At 39.9% G+C, this 15,090-nt stretch overlaps 2 protein-coding genes across 2 annotated transcripts; both read left to right on the forward strand.

The window, feature by feature from the left end:
- Window positions 1–1,426: 1,426 nt before the first annotated feature.
- LOC145049470 (protein FAR1-RELATED SEQUENCE 5-like) lies at window positions 1,427–2,801 on the forward strand. The gene is made up of 4 exons (XM_078997869.1): window positions 1,427–1,631; window positions 1,724–2,138; window positions 2,211–2,469; window positions 2,688–2,801. The coding sequence occupies exons 1-4, from the start codon at window positions 1,427–1,429 to the stop codon at window positions 2,799–2,801; spliced, it is 993 nt and encodes a 330-aa protein (XP_078853995.1).
- Window positions 2,802–11,844: 9,043 nt separating this feature from the next.
- On the forward strand, window positions 11,845–12,862 carry LOC145049471 (uncharacterized). Its single transcript, XM_078997870.1, has 2 exons — window positions 11,845–11,919; window positions 12,242–12,862. The coding sequence occupies exons 1-2, from the start codon at window positions 11,845–11,847 to the stop codon at window positions 12,860–12,862; spliced, it is 696 nt and encodes a 231-aa protein (XP_078853996.1).
- Window positions 12,863–15,090: the final 2,228 nt, after the last annotated feature.

Here is a 15,090-nt window from a genome sequence, read left to right on the forward strand (position 1 = left end):
AAATATGTCAAAAACGGAGCTCGTATGCGAAAGATACGGACGAAGTTTGGAGACTACTTTACTATAAAATTCCTATAAATAAGAGATGAACTCTTCATAATTTCTTCACACCATAAGCCTTTCTTTCTCTCTCTAACTTCTCTCTAACCTCCCTAAACCCCTCCCAAGTATAGGGAACCTCCCTAGCACGAGAAGAAAGCCCCGGAGCGCCCAACGGCTCCGAGAAGAAAAACTTTCAGCTCGAAAACGCTGCTCCAGCGAAGCCCGGTTGTTAATAAAAACACGCTGTAAGTGAGCTACGCCTATACTATATTTAATATAGCTTTTATTTAATTATAGTAACATTATTAGGACCTTAAAATAATTATTTGGGCTATTATTATGAGTTATATTGAGTTTTATTTAACGCTTATATAATAATAATAATAGCTAGACTATTAATTAGTCACGGTTAATGTTAAAAACTAAACCCTAATGGTATTGATACTAGGTTTTGTCGAGGAAAATTGTTTTGAGATAACGAAGCGCTGTCTGAGTTCGGAATCACCACCTAATCAAGTGAGTGCATGGTCTCTTTCATCTTACACATAGATATGAAGTATTTTATATAAACTATGTGCTATGTGTGCATATTATCTGTATACTTGCTATCTATGCTGGATGAATGATTTTATACAAGTTTTAAATGATTTAAATTGTATACGTATTTTATATTTACAAATATGTTGGGTATAACATGGGTAGATGAATGATGAGAGATAAAAGATGATATAAGTGATCATTGGCAGCTATGGACTTAGTGCCTATTGAATAAATGCTGGTAGCTATGGACTTAGTACCTAGACACTGGTAGCTATGGATTTAGTACCCGATGAATGAACTTTAGCAACTATGGAATTAGTGCTTTACGAACGAGCATTGGCAGCTATGGACTTAGTGCCAGTCCTATAACCCTAGAAGCAAAGGACTTTAGAATGAACGAAGGCAAGATAGATGACTCTTAGGGTAAACTCTTGAGAGTAAGGAAGATAATGGGGATGGGTAATTGGGTTGATTGTTTGATTGTTTAAACATAATAATTATATTATTATGGGTTGAAAACCCTATGTACTCACCAGGTTTCCCAACCTGACCCACTCAGCTTATTTATATCACAGGTGTTGATATGAAGTCACATTACACTGAGAGATTAAGGAGATATAAATCACTAGTGATAATGAATATAAGTTCTGTTTATGCTTATGTTTTTGTATTGACGATAACATCCCAAATGTTTTAAAATGAATAAAAATACTTTTCTTCGGAAATGCTTTGATAACGTATTTATCATGTTTTACTGGGAACAAATTCCGCAACATTTTTATTAAAAGAGGTACTCTGATTTTTATAAAGCATAAACAAAAATCGGTCTTTTCTGGCCGTGAAAATGGGGATGTCACAATCGGACATTGGTCTTGACTTTTACAAGACTTATGGTCAAGAATGTGGTTTTCATGTGAATATGCCAAGTCAAAAAAGATACAATGATGACACAATTCGTATTAGATATTCGACATGTAGTAGATCTGGTTTCACAAAGTCATTCAAGAATGAAAATGTTAATGTGAAATTTTTAGATGTTAAGAGAAGGAGTACTTCTTTAAGAAGAACGGATGCCCTGCTGTTTCAAAGTCCAAAAATCTCCGATGTTCTTTAATGTTCTACATTTATGTGTTTGTTGAAGATCACAACCATGAACTTCTTGCTCAAGATCAGTTGCACTTATTGAGGATTAATAGGACAATGGATTTTCTTGATGAATCCTTTATACATAAGGTTGGTACTTGTAACATTGGTGCTTCAAAAGCTTATAACTTGGTGAGTAGTATGAAGGGTGGCTTTGATTCTAGGGGAGGGACTGCAATTGACTTTAAAATTTTCCATAGAGATTTGAATTGTAAAATTGGTGTCAAAGATTCCCAAATGGTTATGGATATATTGACAAACAGAAAATTTTGTTTCTCTAATTTTTCATTTGAGGTTCAAAAAGATGTTGATAATTATCTTACTGGACTTTTTTGGGCTGATGATACTTCGAAAGCCAACTATGAGGAATTTGGAGATGTACTATCTTTTGATGCTACTTATCAAACAAACAAGTAATTCCTAATCCTTATTTTTTCTTTTGATGGTATTTGTTCTTTTTAATAATACCTATAAAAAAAATTCAGGTATTCTATGGTATTTGTTCTTTTTAATGGAGTTGACTACCACAAGCGTTGTGTTACTTTTGCTGCTGGTTTACTAGCTTGTGAGACAACAGATGCATATGTGTGGTTGCTTGAAGTGTTTCGTAAAGCATTTTTCAAGCCTCCCATGATGATTGTAATAGATCAGGATTCATCAATGAAGAAAGCTGTTAATTTTGTTTTTCCTGAATCGAAGCATAGACTATGCATGTGGCACATCACTCAAAAACTTGAGGAAAAGGTATATTTTTTGTTTCTTGATTCCTATATATGTTTATAACCATATAGATCATAAAGCATATAGTGAATTCACAATGTAAATTTTCATATGATGAAAGGAACAAATCTAAATCATAAATCACATTGTGAATTCATAATGTTAACCAAATGTTATGTTAATATGAATTACATCAAGTATTCAACATATGTAATGATTTTTACGTGTTTCTTTTTTTTTAGATTCCTATCGATATTTATAACCATCCGGACTTCCAGAAGACATTTTTTTTGATATTATATGGAATCTTCAATGTTCTCCACAAGATTTGGAAAGTTCGTGGTCAACAATGTTAGATAAGTTTCATCTAAAAGAAAATGACTGGTTAAGGTCTGATTTTAAAATAAGGGATTTATGGAATTCCAGCTTTTATGAGAGATCTTGAACTTTCTGGTTTGATGCGAACTACTTCAAGATCAGAGAGTTTGAATAATGCTTTCTCACATTTTTTGCATCATAAATCAAATTTGGTGAACTTCATGATGTCGTTTGATAGTGCAATGGAGAAGCAAAGGCATCATCAATATTTATTAGATTATCAGTCCACAACTTGTAACATCCCGAAATTCAGGTAAAGCTATTTAATCCTTCTCCTTTTCCCAAGTTGTCAAGTTGAGTCCCTTAAGTAAAATGTTAGGCTAGTGAGTATGCTGGGCGTACTGAGGAGTACGCTGCGCATACTCGCGCGCTTATTTTGGACGCGGACTCGCCTGGGTACGCTGGGCATACCCAGAGTTACGCTGGGCATAGCGAGCCCAGATGAAAACCCTAATTTGGGGCTTGTACACTATAAAAGGAATGTTATGGCCTTGACCTCAGCCACCATTCCAGAGAGTGAAACCCTAATAGAGAGTCCTCCTTCGTTTCTAGCTAGTGTGTTGGTGTTCTAAGCTTCAAAGTGTCATTTCAAGGTGGTGGAAGAGAAGAAGAGGCCATTTTGGAAGCTAGAAGTTTGTGGGCAAGAGTAGATCCGAGCTTTTCAGAGGTTGGAGCTTCTTCCCAAGGTAAAAAGCTCAAAACTTGCCTTGTCTTTTGTGTTGTGTGCTTCTTGGACCAATTTCTAGGGTTTTTGGTCCCAAGATGGAGACTTTATGAGCAAGTGGTCTCCATTGGCCTAGATCTATCATATTTCAGGACTATAAGAGTTGTATGTTCATAAAAATGCAATCTTGGACGTAAATATTGAGCCATGCATGAGATCTAGACCTTTTGAGGAAAAAGGAAAGGTACTAGAGGGTGTAGGGACCTTTACAGCCATGCAAAGGCTTAAAGGTTCAGACTTTATGGGATAAGAGGCTTATGGAAAGTCAGATCTGGAAGTTGAAGGAGTGTCTTAACCGTTTAAGACCAAAATCCAAGGAAAGGATGGAACTGAGACTTACGCTGGGCGTAACTCTCAGTACGCGCAATGTAAGGAGTTGAGACCCCGATTGTGGTTCGCCGGCATACGCCCCGCGTACAGAGAAGGTACGCGCCGCATACTGCCTCCTGTTGACTTCCGTTGACTTCTAGGGTTTTGGTCAACCTTTGGATTTTTGGGTCAGGGAGGGGTAAAATGGTCTTTTACCCTTCTGTGGAAATTGTAGAGTGGATTTAATCTAGCCTTTGAGAGCCATTATTTATTTGAGAGTATTGTTATGTGTTTAGGCGGGGGCTAGGCCAGTGTGTTCGAGTGCGAGACTATCCGAGATACCCGAGGTGAGTCTTCTCACTATACTGTACCTGGATGGGTACCTATGTATGACTGGAAGGTCTTATATGCTATGAGATATATGTGTTACATGCTGATATGTGATATGTATGTGTTATGTATGCTATGTATGATCAGGACCGGAAGGTCAAGATGATATGGACCAGAAGGTCAGGAGGTTACAGAACGGAAGGTCGATACGGGTAGGACCAGAAGGCCTACCGGGATTCGGGACGGAAGTCCCCTGAGACACTTGGACCGGAAGGTCCCACAGAGTTATGGCCTGGAAAGGCATATGTGTTGAATGTGGTATTTTGGGGAACTCACTAAAAATTTATGCTTACAGTGTTGTGTTATGTGTTTTAGGTACCAGTGAGGATCGTGGGAAGGCACCGGCTTGATCAGTACACACATGAGGAGTTTTATATTTTATGATCTTGGGATGTGATGTTATGGATTGTTATGTGATACAATGAATTTTTTATAACAATTATGAATGAAAGTGTGTTTTTAAAATGTGAAAAATTGTTTTGAAATTTACGTCGTTACAAGTTGGTATCAGAGCATTGGTTTGAGGGATTCACGTGCAACTTCGGATGTATCTGAACTCAAACTGAGGATTTGAGAAAGTTTTTGATAAATAAAATTTTTTTTCTAAGAAAGTAAAGGATTTTGGAAAAAGGAAGAACGGACTAGTGTGTACGATCAGTCAGCGCCCGAACGGTGATTTCCCAAAATACCCTTACATTATGTGTTATGAGATATGTTATGATATGATATGCATGCTAGAGTAGGCTAGGTATTTATATTAGGACTAGAGTGGCCTGATTTGTGATGCCTTAGCCTGGGAAGATTTATGCTGCTTGAGAGTGAGTAGATATGAGCGAGGAGCTTATGAGAGATCTACCGAAGGGTAGCCTATGCTAGCGAGGTGTAGAGTACTTATGATCTGGGATCCAAGGAGGAGGACTTGGGGTGAATATTGATGCGGTGTGGGCGGTAGTATAAGGGCTCGTACTACCGAAGACACCGTATCAGTGCACACTCCAAGTAAGAATCCTTAGGATACTAGGGAACAACTAGGGATGTGTTATCGAGTGCGAGTATGCTCGAGCGAGTCTCTGATATTTTATGTTGTATTTCAGAGAGACATCAAGGGTGGGACACGCCACATACCTGAGAGCAGTGGTGTTAGCGATGAGGAGATCCGCGGGTTGATTCATGAGGAGGTGGTTGCTGCCATCCGAGCCGAGATTCCAGAGATGTTTGGGTCTATCAAGACCATGTTGATTGAGACCTTCGATGAGCGGTACGCAACAGTGACTGAGGCTGCGGCTGCTGCAGCTATTGCAGCTGTTGCTGCTGCCAGGCCTCAGGGAGGTGACTCGTTGTTGTTTCAGGAGTTCAGCAACACGAAGCCACGAGAGTTTGATGGGACGCAGGATCCAATCGCTGCGATGAGGTGGATTTCTGATATCGAGGGATGCTTTTACACGTGTTCATGTCCAGTGCATCTGATGGTACGGTTCGCGCTGAACCAGCTTCGCTTGGGAGCGAAGGACTGGTGGAAGTTTGTGACGGCGAGCTTCACTTTTGCGGAGATTTCTGAGGTGACCTGGGAGAGGTTCACCTCCATGTTCAGAGACGTGTATCTTCCCCCAATGGAGAGGGAGTGGTTGGCTTAGGAGTTCTTGACCCTCAAGCATGGTACTGATTCGGTTACTGTGATTACCAGGAAGTTTCATGAGAGGGCGATGTTCTGCCCTGAGCAGGTGTCTACCGAGCAGGCACGCATGAGCCGATATTTGAGCATTCTGAGGAGGGATATTCGGGAGTTTGTATCGAACTCGACTTACCGGAAATTTGCTGAGCTTCAGGAAAATGCCCGAAAGAGGGAGATTTAGTTGGAGACTCAGGCCAGGGAGGAGGCCGAGTCTCAGGGGATGAATAGGCGGCCGACACAGTCTCAGCCGGCAGCCAAGCGGGCAAAGCCCGCCGATTCGAGATCTGGAGGCCACAAGGGCCGCACTTGCGGAAAGTGCGGCAAGGAACACGATGGGGTTTGTCGATCAGGTGCTTGGTACAAATGTGGCAAGGAGGGGTATATAGCCAAGGATTTCCCCAAGGGATTCATGGTTTGCTTTCATTGCAACCAGACGGGACATCGGAAGGCCGAGTGTCCGCAGCTGCGGGGGACAGCATAGGGAGCACAACAAGGATCTGCCCCTGCCGCCGTGCGCGCTATTGAGGTTCGGCCGGTGAAGGCCGAGGCACCGAAGGCTCGCGGGAGAGCCTTCCAGTTGACAACGAAGGAGGTTCGTGCAACGCTCGATGTCGTGGCTGGTATGTATTCTTTCATTTATTTATGTTGAGTTTGAGGTGTTGTGCTTATATTATGATATGTGTAGTTACTTTTCTTGTGAATTCTGTACCTTCTTTGGTGTTATTTGAATTGGGTGCGAGTCGGTCATTTGTTTCCTTAGCATTTAGTCAGCACATCAGTATCCGACGAGAGGCGTTGAGTCGACCTCTGCGAGTTTCTATAGCTGACGAGCGAGCGGTGTATGCTACGGATGTGGTTCGAGGATGTATACTTGAGATCTTCGGTGTGGAGTTCCCGATAGATCTGGTCCCGATTGCGATGGGGGAAGTATGTGTCATAGTGGGCATGGATTGGTTGATCAAATTTGGAGCTGTTATAGACTGCGAGCATCAGTTGGTGACGATACGAGACCCTAGTGGGGGAGTACTTACGGTGTACGGAGAGGGTAACCGGTGTGGGTCAGCGTTTTGTTCAGCTGCCAGAGCGAGACAGAGTTTGCAGTAGGGCTGCAGCGGGTTTGTAGCCTATGTGATGGACACACGAGTGGCCGTTGGGAGGCCAAGTTTGATTGATGAGGTTCCGATAGTGTGCGAGTTGCCAGATGTTTTTCCCGAGGAATTGTCGGGTGTGTCTCCCGAGAGGCAAGTAGAGTTTCGTATCGATTTGGTTCCGGGGGCAACACCTATCGCCAAGGCGCCTTATCGCCTTGCGCCACCAGAGATGCAGGAGTTATCCTCGAAGCTTCAGGAGCTGCTGGGGAAAGGGTTTATTAGAACGAGTAGCTCACCTTGGTGAGCACCGATCCTTTTTGTCAAGAAAAAGTATGGTTCACACCGGATGTGTATTGATTACCGGGAGTTGAACAAGTTAACGGTCAAGAACCGTTATCCGTTACCAAGGATCAACGATCTGTTCGATCAGTTGCAGGGGGCATCTTGGTTCTCCAAGATTGACTTGAGGTCGGGATATCATCAAATGAGGGTTCGTTATGAAGATATCCAGAAGACGGTGTTCAGAACTCGTTATGGGCATTACGAGTTCGTGGTGATGCCTTTTGGGCTCACCAATGCACCGACAACGTTCATGGATCTCATGATCAGGGTGTGAAGGACGATGCTGGATCGATCGGTGATCGTGTTCATTGATGATATTTTGGTGTATTCGAGATATAGAGAGCAGCACTAGGAGCATCTGAGAGAGATTCTCGGGGTATTGAGGTCGGAGAGGCTTTTCGCCAAATTCTCCAAGTGTGATTTTTGGTTACGAGAGGTCCAGTTCTTGGGACACCTTGTTAACCAGGAAGGGATATTGGTTGATCCGGCAAAGATTGAGGCGGTTATGAGATGGGAGGTGCCGAGATCACCCACCGAGATTAGAAGTTTTATAGGATTGGCCGGCTATTATCAGAGATTTATCAAGGATTTATCCAAGATCGTTGTGCCTCTCACCAGGTTGACCCGGAAGGGTGTTGCTATGTCATGGGGTTCGGAGCAGCAAACCTCGTTTGAGACACTTCGCCAGAGATTGTGTGAAGCCCCGGTGCTAGCCCTGCTAGAAGCGATGGAGGATTTTGTGGTGTATTGTGATGCATTGATATCGGGGTTGGGTGCAGTACTTATGCAGAGGAGGAATGTGATAGCGTATGCGTCGAGGTAGCTGAAGCCTCATGAGACGAGGTATCCCACCCACGATTTGGAGTTGGGGGCAGTGGTGTTCGCCCTCAAGATCTGGCGTCACTATTTGTATAGGGTTCGGTGTACCATCTACACCGACCACAAGAGTTTGAAGTATTTGATGGACCAGCCCAATCTGAATATGCACCGGAGGAGATGGATGGATGTGGTAAAAGATTACGATTGTGAGATCCTGTAGCACCCGGGCAAGGCTAATGTCGTAGCTGATGCCCTGAGCCGTAGGGCGGAGAGCGCCCCGATTCGAGACATTTGTATGTGGTTGACAGTGATGACTCCGGTGTTGGACACCATTCGGGAGGCCCAAGCAGAGGCCGTGAGACCGAAGAACCGTAAGAGAGAGCGAGTGATTGGGCAGGTGCCGGAGTTTATTACCGATAGTCGCGAGCTGATGACCCTTCAGGGTCGGATTTGGGTGTCGTATGCAGGCGGGGAGCGCATCACCTTGATGGAGGAGGCGCATAGATCGAGATTTTCGATCCATCCCGGGGCCACTAAGATGTATTTGGATTTGAAGAAGGATTATTGGCGGCCATTTATGAAAAGGGATGTAGCATGGTTCATTGAGAGGTGCTTAACTTGTCGCAGGGTTAAGGCCGAGCACCAGCGACCGCATGACATGTTGCAGCCACTTGAGGTTCCCCAATGGAAGTGGGAACATATTTCTATGGATTTCATCACCAAGTTGTCGAGGACCGTGAGGGGTGTCGACGCAATTTGGGTGATCGTCGACCGGCTGACGAAGAGTGCTCACTTTCTTGCTATCAGTGAGAGATCTTCTGCTGAGAAGCTAGCAGAGTTGTATGTGAGAGAGGTGGTATCGCGGCATGGAGTGCCGATCTTGATTGTATTAGACCAGGATGTACGTTTTACTTCCAGGTTCTGGAAGAAGTTCCACGAGGAGTTGGGCTCGAGGTTGCATTTCAGTACCACTTACCACCCACAGACGGACGGACAGAGTGAACGGATGATTCAGACACTCGAAGACATGCTTCAGGCATGTGTGATGGACTTTGGAGGGAGTTGGGACACGTATTTTCCATTGGCTGAGTTTTCTTATAACAATAGCCACCATTTGAGCATTGGTATGCCTCCCTTTGAGTTGTTGTATGGGAGGAGGTGTCGGACTCCCATCTGTTGGGGAGAGGTAGGGCAGCGAGTGATGGGCAACACTGAGATAGTGCTTCAGACGACATAGCAAATACAACAGGTCAGGCAGAGGTTGTTGACAGCTCAGATTCACCAGAAAAGTTACACGGATAGACGACGATCTGAGCTCGAGTTTCAGGTCGGGGATTTTGTACTCCTAAAAGTGTCTCCTTGGAAAGATGTGATTCGATTCAGGAAGAAGGGCAAGCTGGGACCCTGGTATATTGGTCCAGTTAGGGTGATCGCGAGGGTGGGCAGAGTAGCATATTGTTTGGAACTACCTGCGGAGTTGAGCCAGATTCATGATACCTTCCACGTGTCTCAGCTGAGGAAGTGTATAGCCAACGAGTTGGAAATAGTATTGTTGGAGGATATCCAGGTGGATGCAAGTCTGAATTATATTGAGAGGCCGATCGCAATCTTGGATCAGAAGATCAAGGTTCTGAGGAACAAGGAGGTGCCCCTGGTTCAGGTCCAGTGGCAACATCAGAGGGGGTCCGAGCTAACTTGGGAACCAGAGTCGGAGATGCGGGAGCAGCATCCGGAGTTGTTTTCGGCAAGAGACTTCGAGGGCGAAGTCTGGTTCTAGTGGGGGAGAATTGTAACATCCTGAAATTCAGGTAAAGCTATTTAATCCTTCTCCTTTTTCCAAGTTGTCAAGTTGAGTCCCTTAAGTAAAATGTTAGGCTAGTGAGTACGCTGCGCGTACTCGCGCACTTATTTTGGACGCGGACTCGCCTGGGTACGCTGGGCGTACCCAGAGTTATGCTGGGCATAGAGAGCCCAGATGAAAACCCTAATTTGGGGCTTGTGCACTTTAAAAGGAATGCTATGGCCTTGATCTTAGCCACCATTCCAGAGAGTGAAACCCTAATAGAGAGTCCTCCTTCGTTTCTAGATAGTGTGTTGGTGTTCTAAGCTTCAAAGTGTCATTTCAAGGTGGTGGAAGAGAAGAAGAGGCCATTTTGGAAGCTAGAAGTTTGTGGGCAAGAGTAGATCCGAACTTTTCAGAGGTTGGAGCTTCTTCCCGAGGTAAAAAGCTCAAAACTTGCCTTGTCTTTTGTGTTGTGTGCTTCTTGGACCAATTTCTAGGGTTTTTGGTCCCAAGATGGAGACTTTATGAGCAAGTGGTCTCCATTGGCCTAGATCTATCATATTTCAGGACTATAAGAGTTGTATGTTCATAAAAATGCAATCTTGGACGTAAATATTGAGCCATGCATGAGATCTAGACCTTTTGAGGAAAAAGGAAAGGTACTAGAGGGTGTAGGGACCTTTACAGCCATGCAAAGGCTTAAAGGTTCAGACTTTATGGGATAAGAGGCTTATGGAAAGTCAAATCTGGAAGTTGAAGGAGTGTCTTAACCGTTTAAGACCAAAATCCAAGGAAAGGCTGGAATTGAGACTTACACTGGGCGTAACTCTCAGTACGCGCATCGTAAGGGGTTGAGACCCCGATTGTGGTTCGTCGGCGTACGCCTCGCGTACAGAGAAGGTACGCGCCGCGTACTGCCTCCTGTTGACTTCCGTTGACTTTTAGGGTTTCGGTCAACCTTTGGTTTTTTGGGTCAGGGAGGGGTAAAATGGTCTTTTACCCTTCTGTGGAAATTGTAGAGTGGATTTAATCTAGCCTTTGAGAGCCATTATTTATTTGAGAGTATTGTTATGTGATTAGGCGGGGTCTAGGCCAGTGTGTTCGAGTGCGAGACTATCCGAGATACCCGAGGTGAGTCTTCTCACTATACTGTACCTGGATGGGTACCTATGTGTGACCGGAAGGTCTTATATGCTATGAGATATATGTGTTACATGCTGATATGTGATATGTATGTGTTATGTATGCTATGTATGATCAGGACCGGAAGGTCAAGATGATATGGACCAAGATGACATGGACCGGAAGGTCAGGAGGTTACAAAACGGAAGGTCGATACGGGTAGGACCGGAAGGCCTACCGGGATTCGGGACGGAAGTCCCCTGAGACACTTGGACCGGAAGGTCCCACAGAGTTATGGCTTGGAAAGGCATATGTGTTGAATGTGGTATTTTGGGGAACTCACTAAAAATTTATGCTTACAGTGTTGTGTTATGTGTTTTAGGTACCAGTGAGGATCGTGGGAAGGCACCGGCTTGATCAGTACACACATGAGGAGTTTTATATATTATGATCTTGGGATGTGATGTTATGGATTGTTATGCGATACAATGATTTTTTTAATAACAATTATGAATGAAAGTGTGTTTTTAAAATGTGAAAAATTGTTTTGAAATTTACGTCGTTACACAACTACTACCCCCATGCTAAGGACTCCTTTGGCTATTGAAAAGCATGCATTGGAAATTTATACACATAATATTTTCTTTGACATTCAGAAAGAGTTATATAAATCCGTGTTTTATTGTGTTCAAGAATTTGTAGTTATTGAAGATGAAGGTGAAGTTTATGTTTTGAGAGATAAGAAGAAAAAAAGTTTATTGATAAAAATATGAATGAGGATGAAGAATATGATAACTTTTATCGAAATAGTCTTCCTTCTCATTGTCCTAATACTCGTTACAAGGTATGTCTGTTTGTCCTAATACAATTTATTAAATATAAAATGTAGTTTCAAAATTCACACTGTGAATGTAGGATGTTTTGCTAATTAATAGTGTGAATTTTTATAGAGTTATAAATTGGTTTGTACTTTTTATTAGATTAGTATGGAATATGTTTTTTTTTGTGAATTTGATTTGAACATATTTATATTATTGTATTATGATTTCTAATGTCCTATTGATTAATAATGTGAATTGATGTTAATTTGTATAATTTTTATCGAATGGTATGAGATAGAATTTCTTATTCACATATTAATTTGTTTATTAATGATAATTTTGTAGGTTGTATTTAGTAGAAGGGGTGATAGCATTAGCATCAGTTGTAGCTACATACTTTTTGTCCAGGAAGGATTGTTATGTCGTCATATGTTTTTCATATTAAATATGAAAGAGTATGATGAAATTCCATCAAATTTCATTTTGAGGAGATGGGGAAAAGATATCATAGCTGATGGATTGTTGAGAAAAAAGTACTCATATCCTTATAAAGGCAGTAAAAATGAATGTTTGATTCAAGATGCATATGCTATTCTTCGTTTGTCCATTAACAAGATAGCAAATAATGAGGATGAGTTGGCTAAATATATAAAGCAACTTCAGGAGGTTGATAGTGGTCTTCCTTTATGTACCTCATCAAGGGCATCTTCGAGTAGATCAATTCACATTGAAAAAATTATTGGAGCTGCAGTACTTGATGTTATCAACATTCATAATCTAGAGGGGATCAGAAACAAGGGATGGGTCAGTGGTAAAAGAATCAAGAGCACTAGAGAGAAAGTGATTGAGAAATCTAAAAAGGGTACTAGGTTATGCAGTTTATGTCATAAACCAAATCACAATGCTAGGAGTTGCATTTTGAGGTTTAAGAAGTCTGATTTAGAATCTAAGGTTACAGAAGGCTAATTGTTTCTAATTTTTTCTTTTTAAGACAACTAAAATAAGATTTGATTTTTGTAATGATCATTCAATGGATAGAAATGTTGAAATATTGATGTTAATTTTGATATTCATTATTTTAGAATTTATTTCTAATAATAGAATATATTTTTTTTTCAAATTTATTGTATTTGGTTAAAGATATTTTTTTATTGTTAGTTTTTTTGAATATTTTCTAATAAAAATTACATGCTAATGATTTAATTTATGTATATTAATTATCATTGATAATCTCATATATAAAATTTTCATGTTAAAGATTGTCTTAATGTAATTTAATTCACACTGTGAATCTCAACTATTAATTGTTTTAATGATCTATATGTACCATAATTCACATTGTGAACCTCACATATAAAATATATATGTTATAATATGTACTGTTATTCACATAGTTAATCTTACATATAAAATTTTCACAAGGTTAACATATAAACAATGTAAATTTTCTACATATATTGTATTGTTATTACATTAAAATTTAATCATTTAGACCAAAAGAAATGAAGTAAATGTATGAAATGACAATGTTCTTTCAATTCTTTATTCAGAGTAGAAATATAATCACTTCCCCCCACCCACACACCAATATCATATTTTTAATCAAACATGTAATTGTATAACATACATGTAGACATTCACATGAAAATATAAATATCTTTTAAGTATTTAGTAAAGTTCATTATATTTGATATAGAAACTAACATCAAATTGTAACATAACAAGCATGTATATGTTCTTAAAGAAATTAAAGTGCATCTAAACTTATACTAATAATGAATAGAAAACTAAGTTTTAAGTTTTACACTTCTTTTTCCAATCCTTGAAGTACTATATCCTTTCTCTCCTTTTTCCCATCCCTTGTCGAGCAAATCTTTTATTGCTTCATTAGTCTTTTTTTGCAAACTTAGCTGCTTGTGCAATGATTTTTGACCTGTGTGTGTTTGTGTCACTCAATAGTATCTTTGTCAAATACTTAATGCGTAAATCGTTTAACACACTTTGTTGTTGTTTTGATTCTTTTGGCAATCCACATGTCCAATTTACTGTTTTATCTCCCATATATGTCTCGATATGACGCATGTAAAAAACTCCACAGTCAACATGATTATCCTTCGTGCGCCAATTCATGTTCACCCTTTCTGGTTCAACACCCTCAAAAGTTAAAGCTAATTTGTGATTGACCCTCATCAAGTACCTACTAAAAAGCATTTTCTGCAAAAAAAGAAATTGTCATTTTCTATAGTTATTATTTTATTTAGATTATCAGTCTATTAATACTTATATTTATAATGTAAATTTAATATTCTTACCAATTCATTAGGTGCATCACGATAAGCTCTAGAAAACTTTGCAACTGAATTCCTATTGTCAATGACATCAACCGTTGGTTCCTCTAAGTTTATGCAGATGATGTAAAAGTGATATTTTTGATGAACTGGTAAAAACAGCTGTTTAATAATTTAAATTGTTAAACTTCGTTAAAAATATGTAATATATTCAACAAAAGAACAGTTTATTACCAAGTGAACTTTTTCAAATGTCAGAAGTTCTTTGTCCTTTTTTCATTGCATCTTTGATATTTGACTCAAATTTATCAAATCTTTGATTGAAAGGGATATTTTTGTCAAATATGAACTGTCTCTGCAAAAAAATTTAAATATACATCAATCTTTAAAGAGTAAATTGTTAAATTCACAATAAGTTAAATTGTAAATTTAAAATTATTCACACTGTGAATTATAATGGGATTCACTGTGTGATTTTTATTACTTATTCAAAACTATTGAAAATTGTATTTATTATATTATCAACATTATCATGATATATATATATATATATATATATATATATATATATATATATATATATATTAATTAACTTACCACAATTGATGTATCAAAGAAATACCGATTCACTGTAGAATTTGATTTAAGCTTTTCTTCATGGTTCAAAATATCAGTCCAAGCATCAATGACATATGCATGTACCCATAATCTTGCCTGCATTGTTTCAATCATTCCTCTTCCAAGAACATACCCTCTCTTAGTCTGAAATACCTTCTCACTTAATTTGTAACCAAATAAAACAAAAAAGCAGTTAATAGAAAATTAATTTGTATTTGTATTTTATATACTATTGTATTTAAATAAAAGATAACATGAATTATTACCTGCTATTAGCAATTCTGGAAA

Source organism: Lactuca serriola, chromosome 5 (assembly GCF_051521515.1).
Source record: "Lactuca serriola cultivar US96UC23 chromosome 5, Lser_US96UC23_V15, whole genome shotgun sequence".
Lineage (NCBI taxonomy): Eukaryota > Viridiplantae > Streptophyta > Magnoliopsida > Asterales > Asteraceae > Lactuca > Lactuca serriola.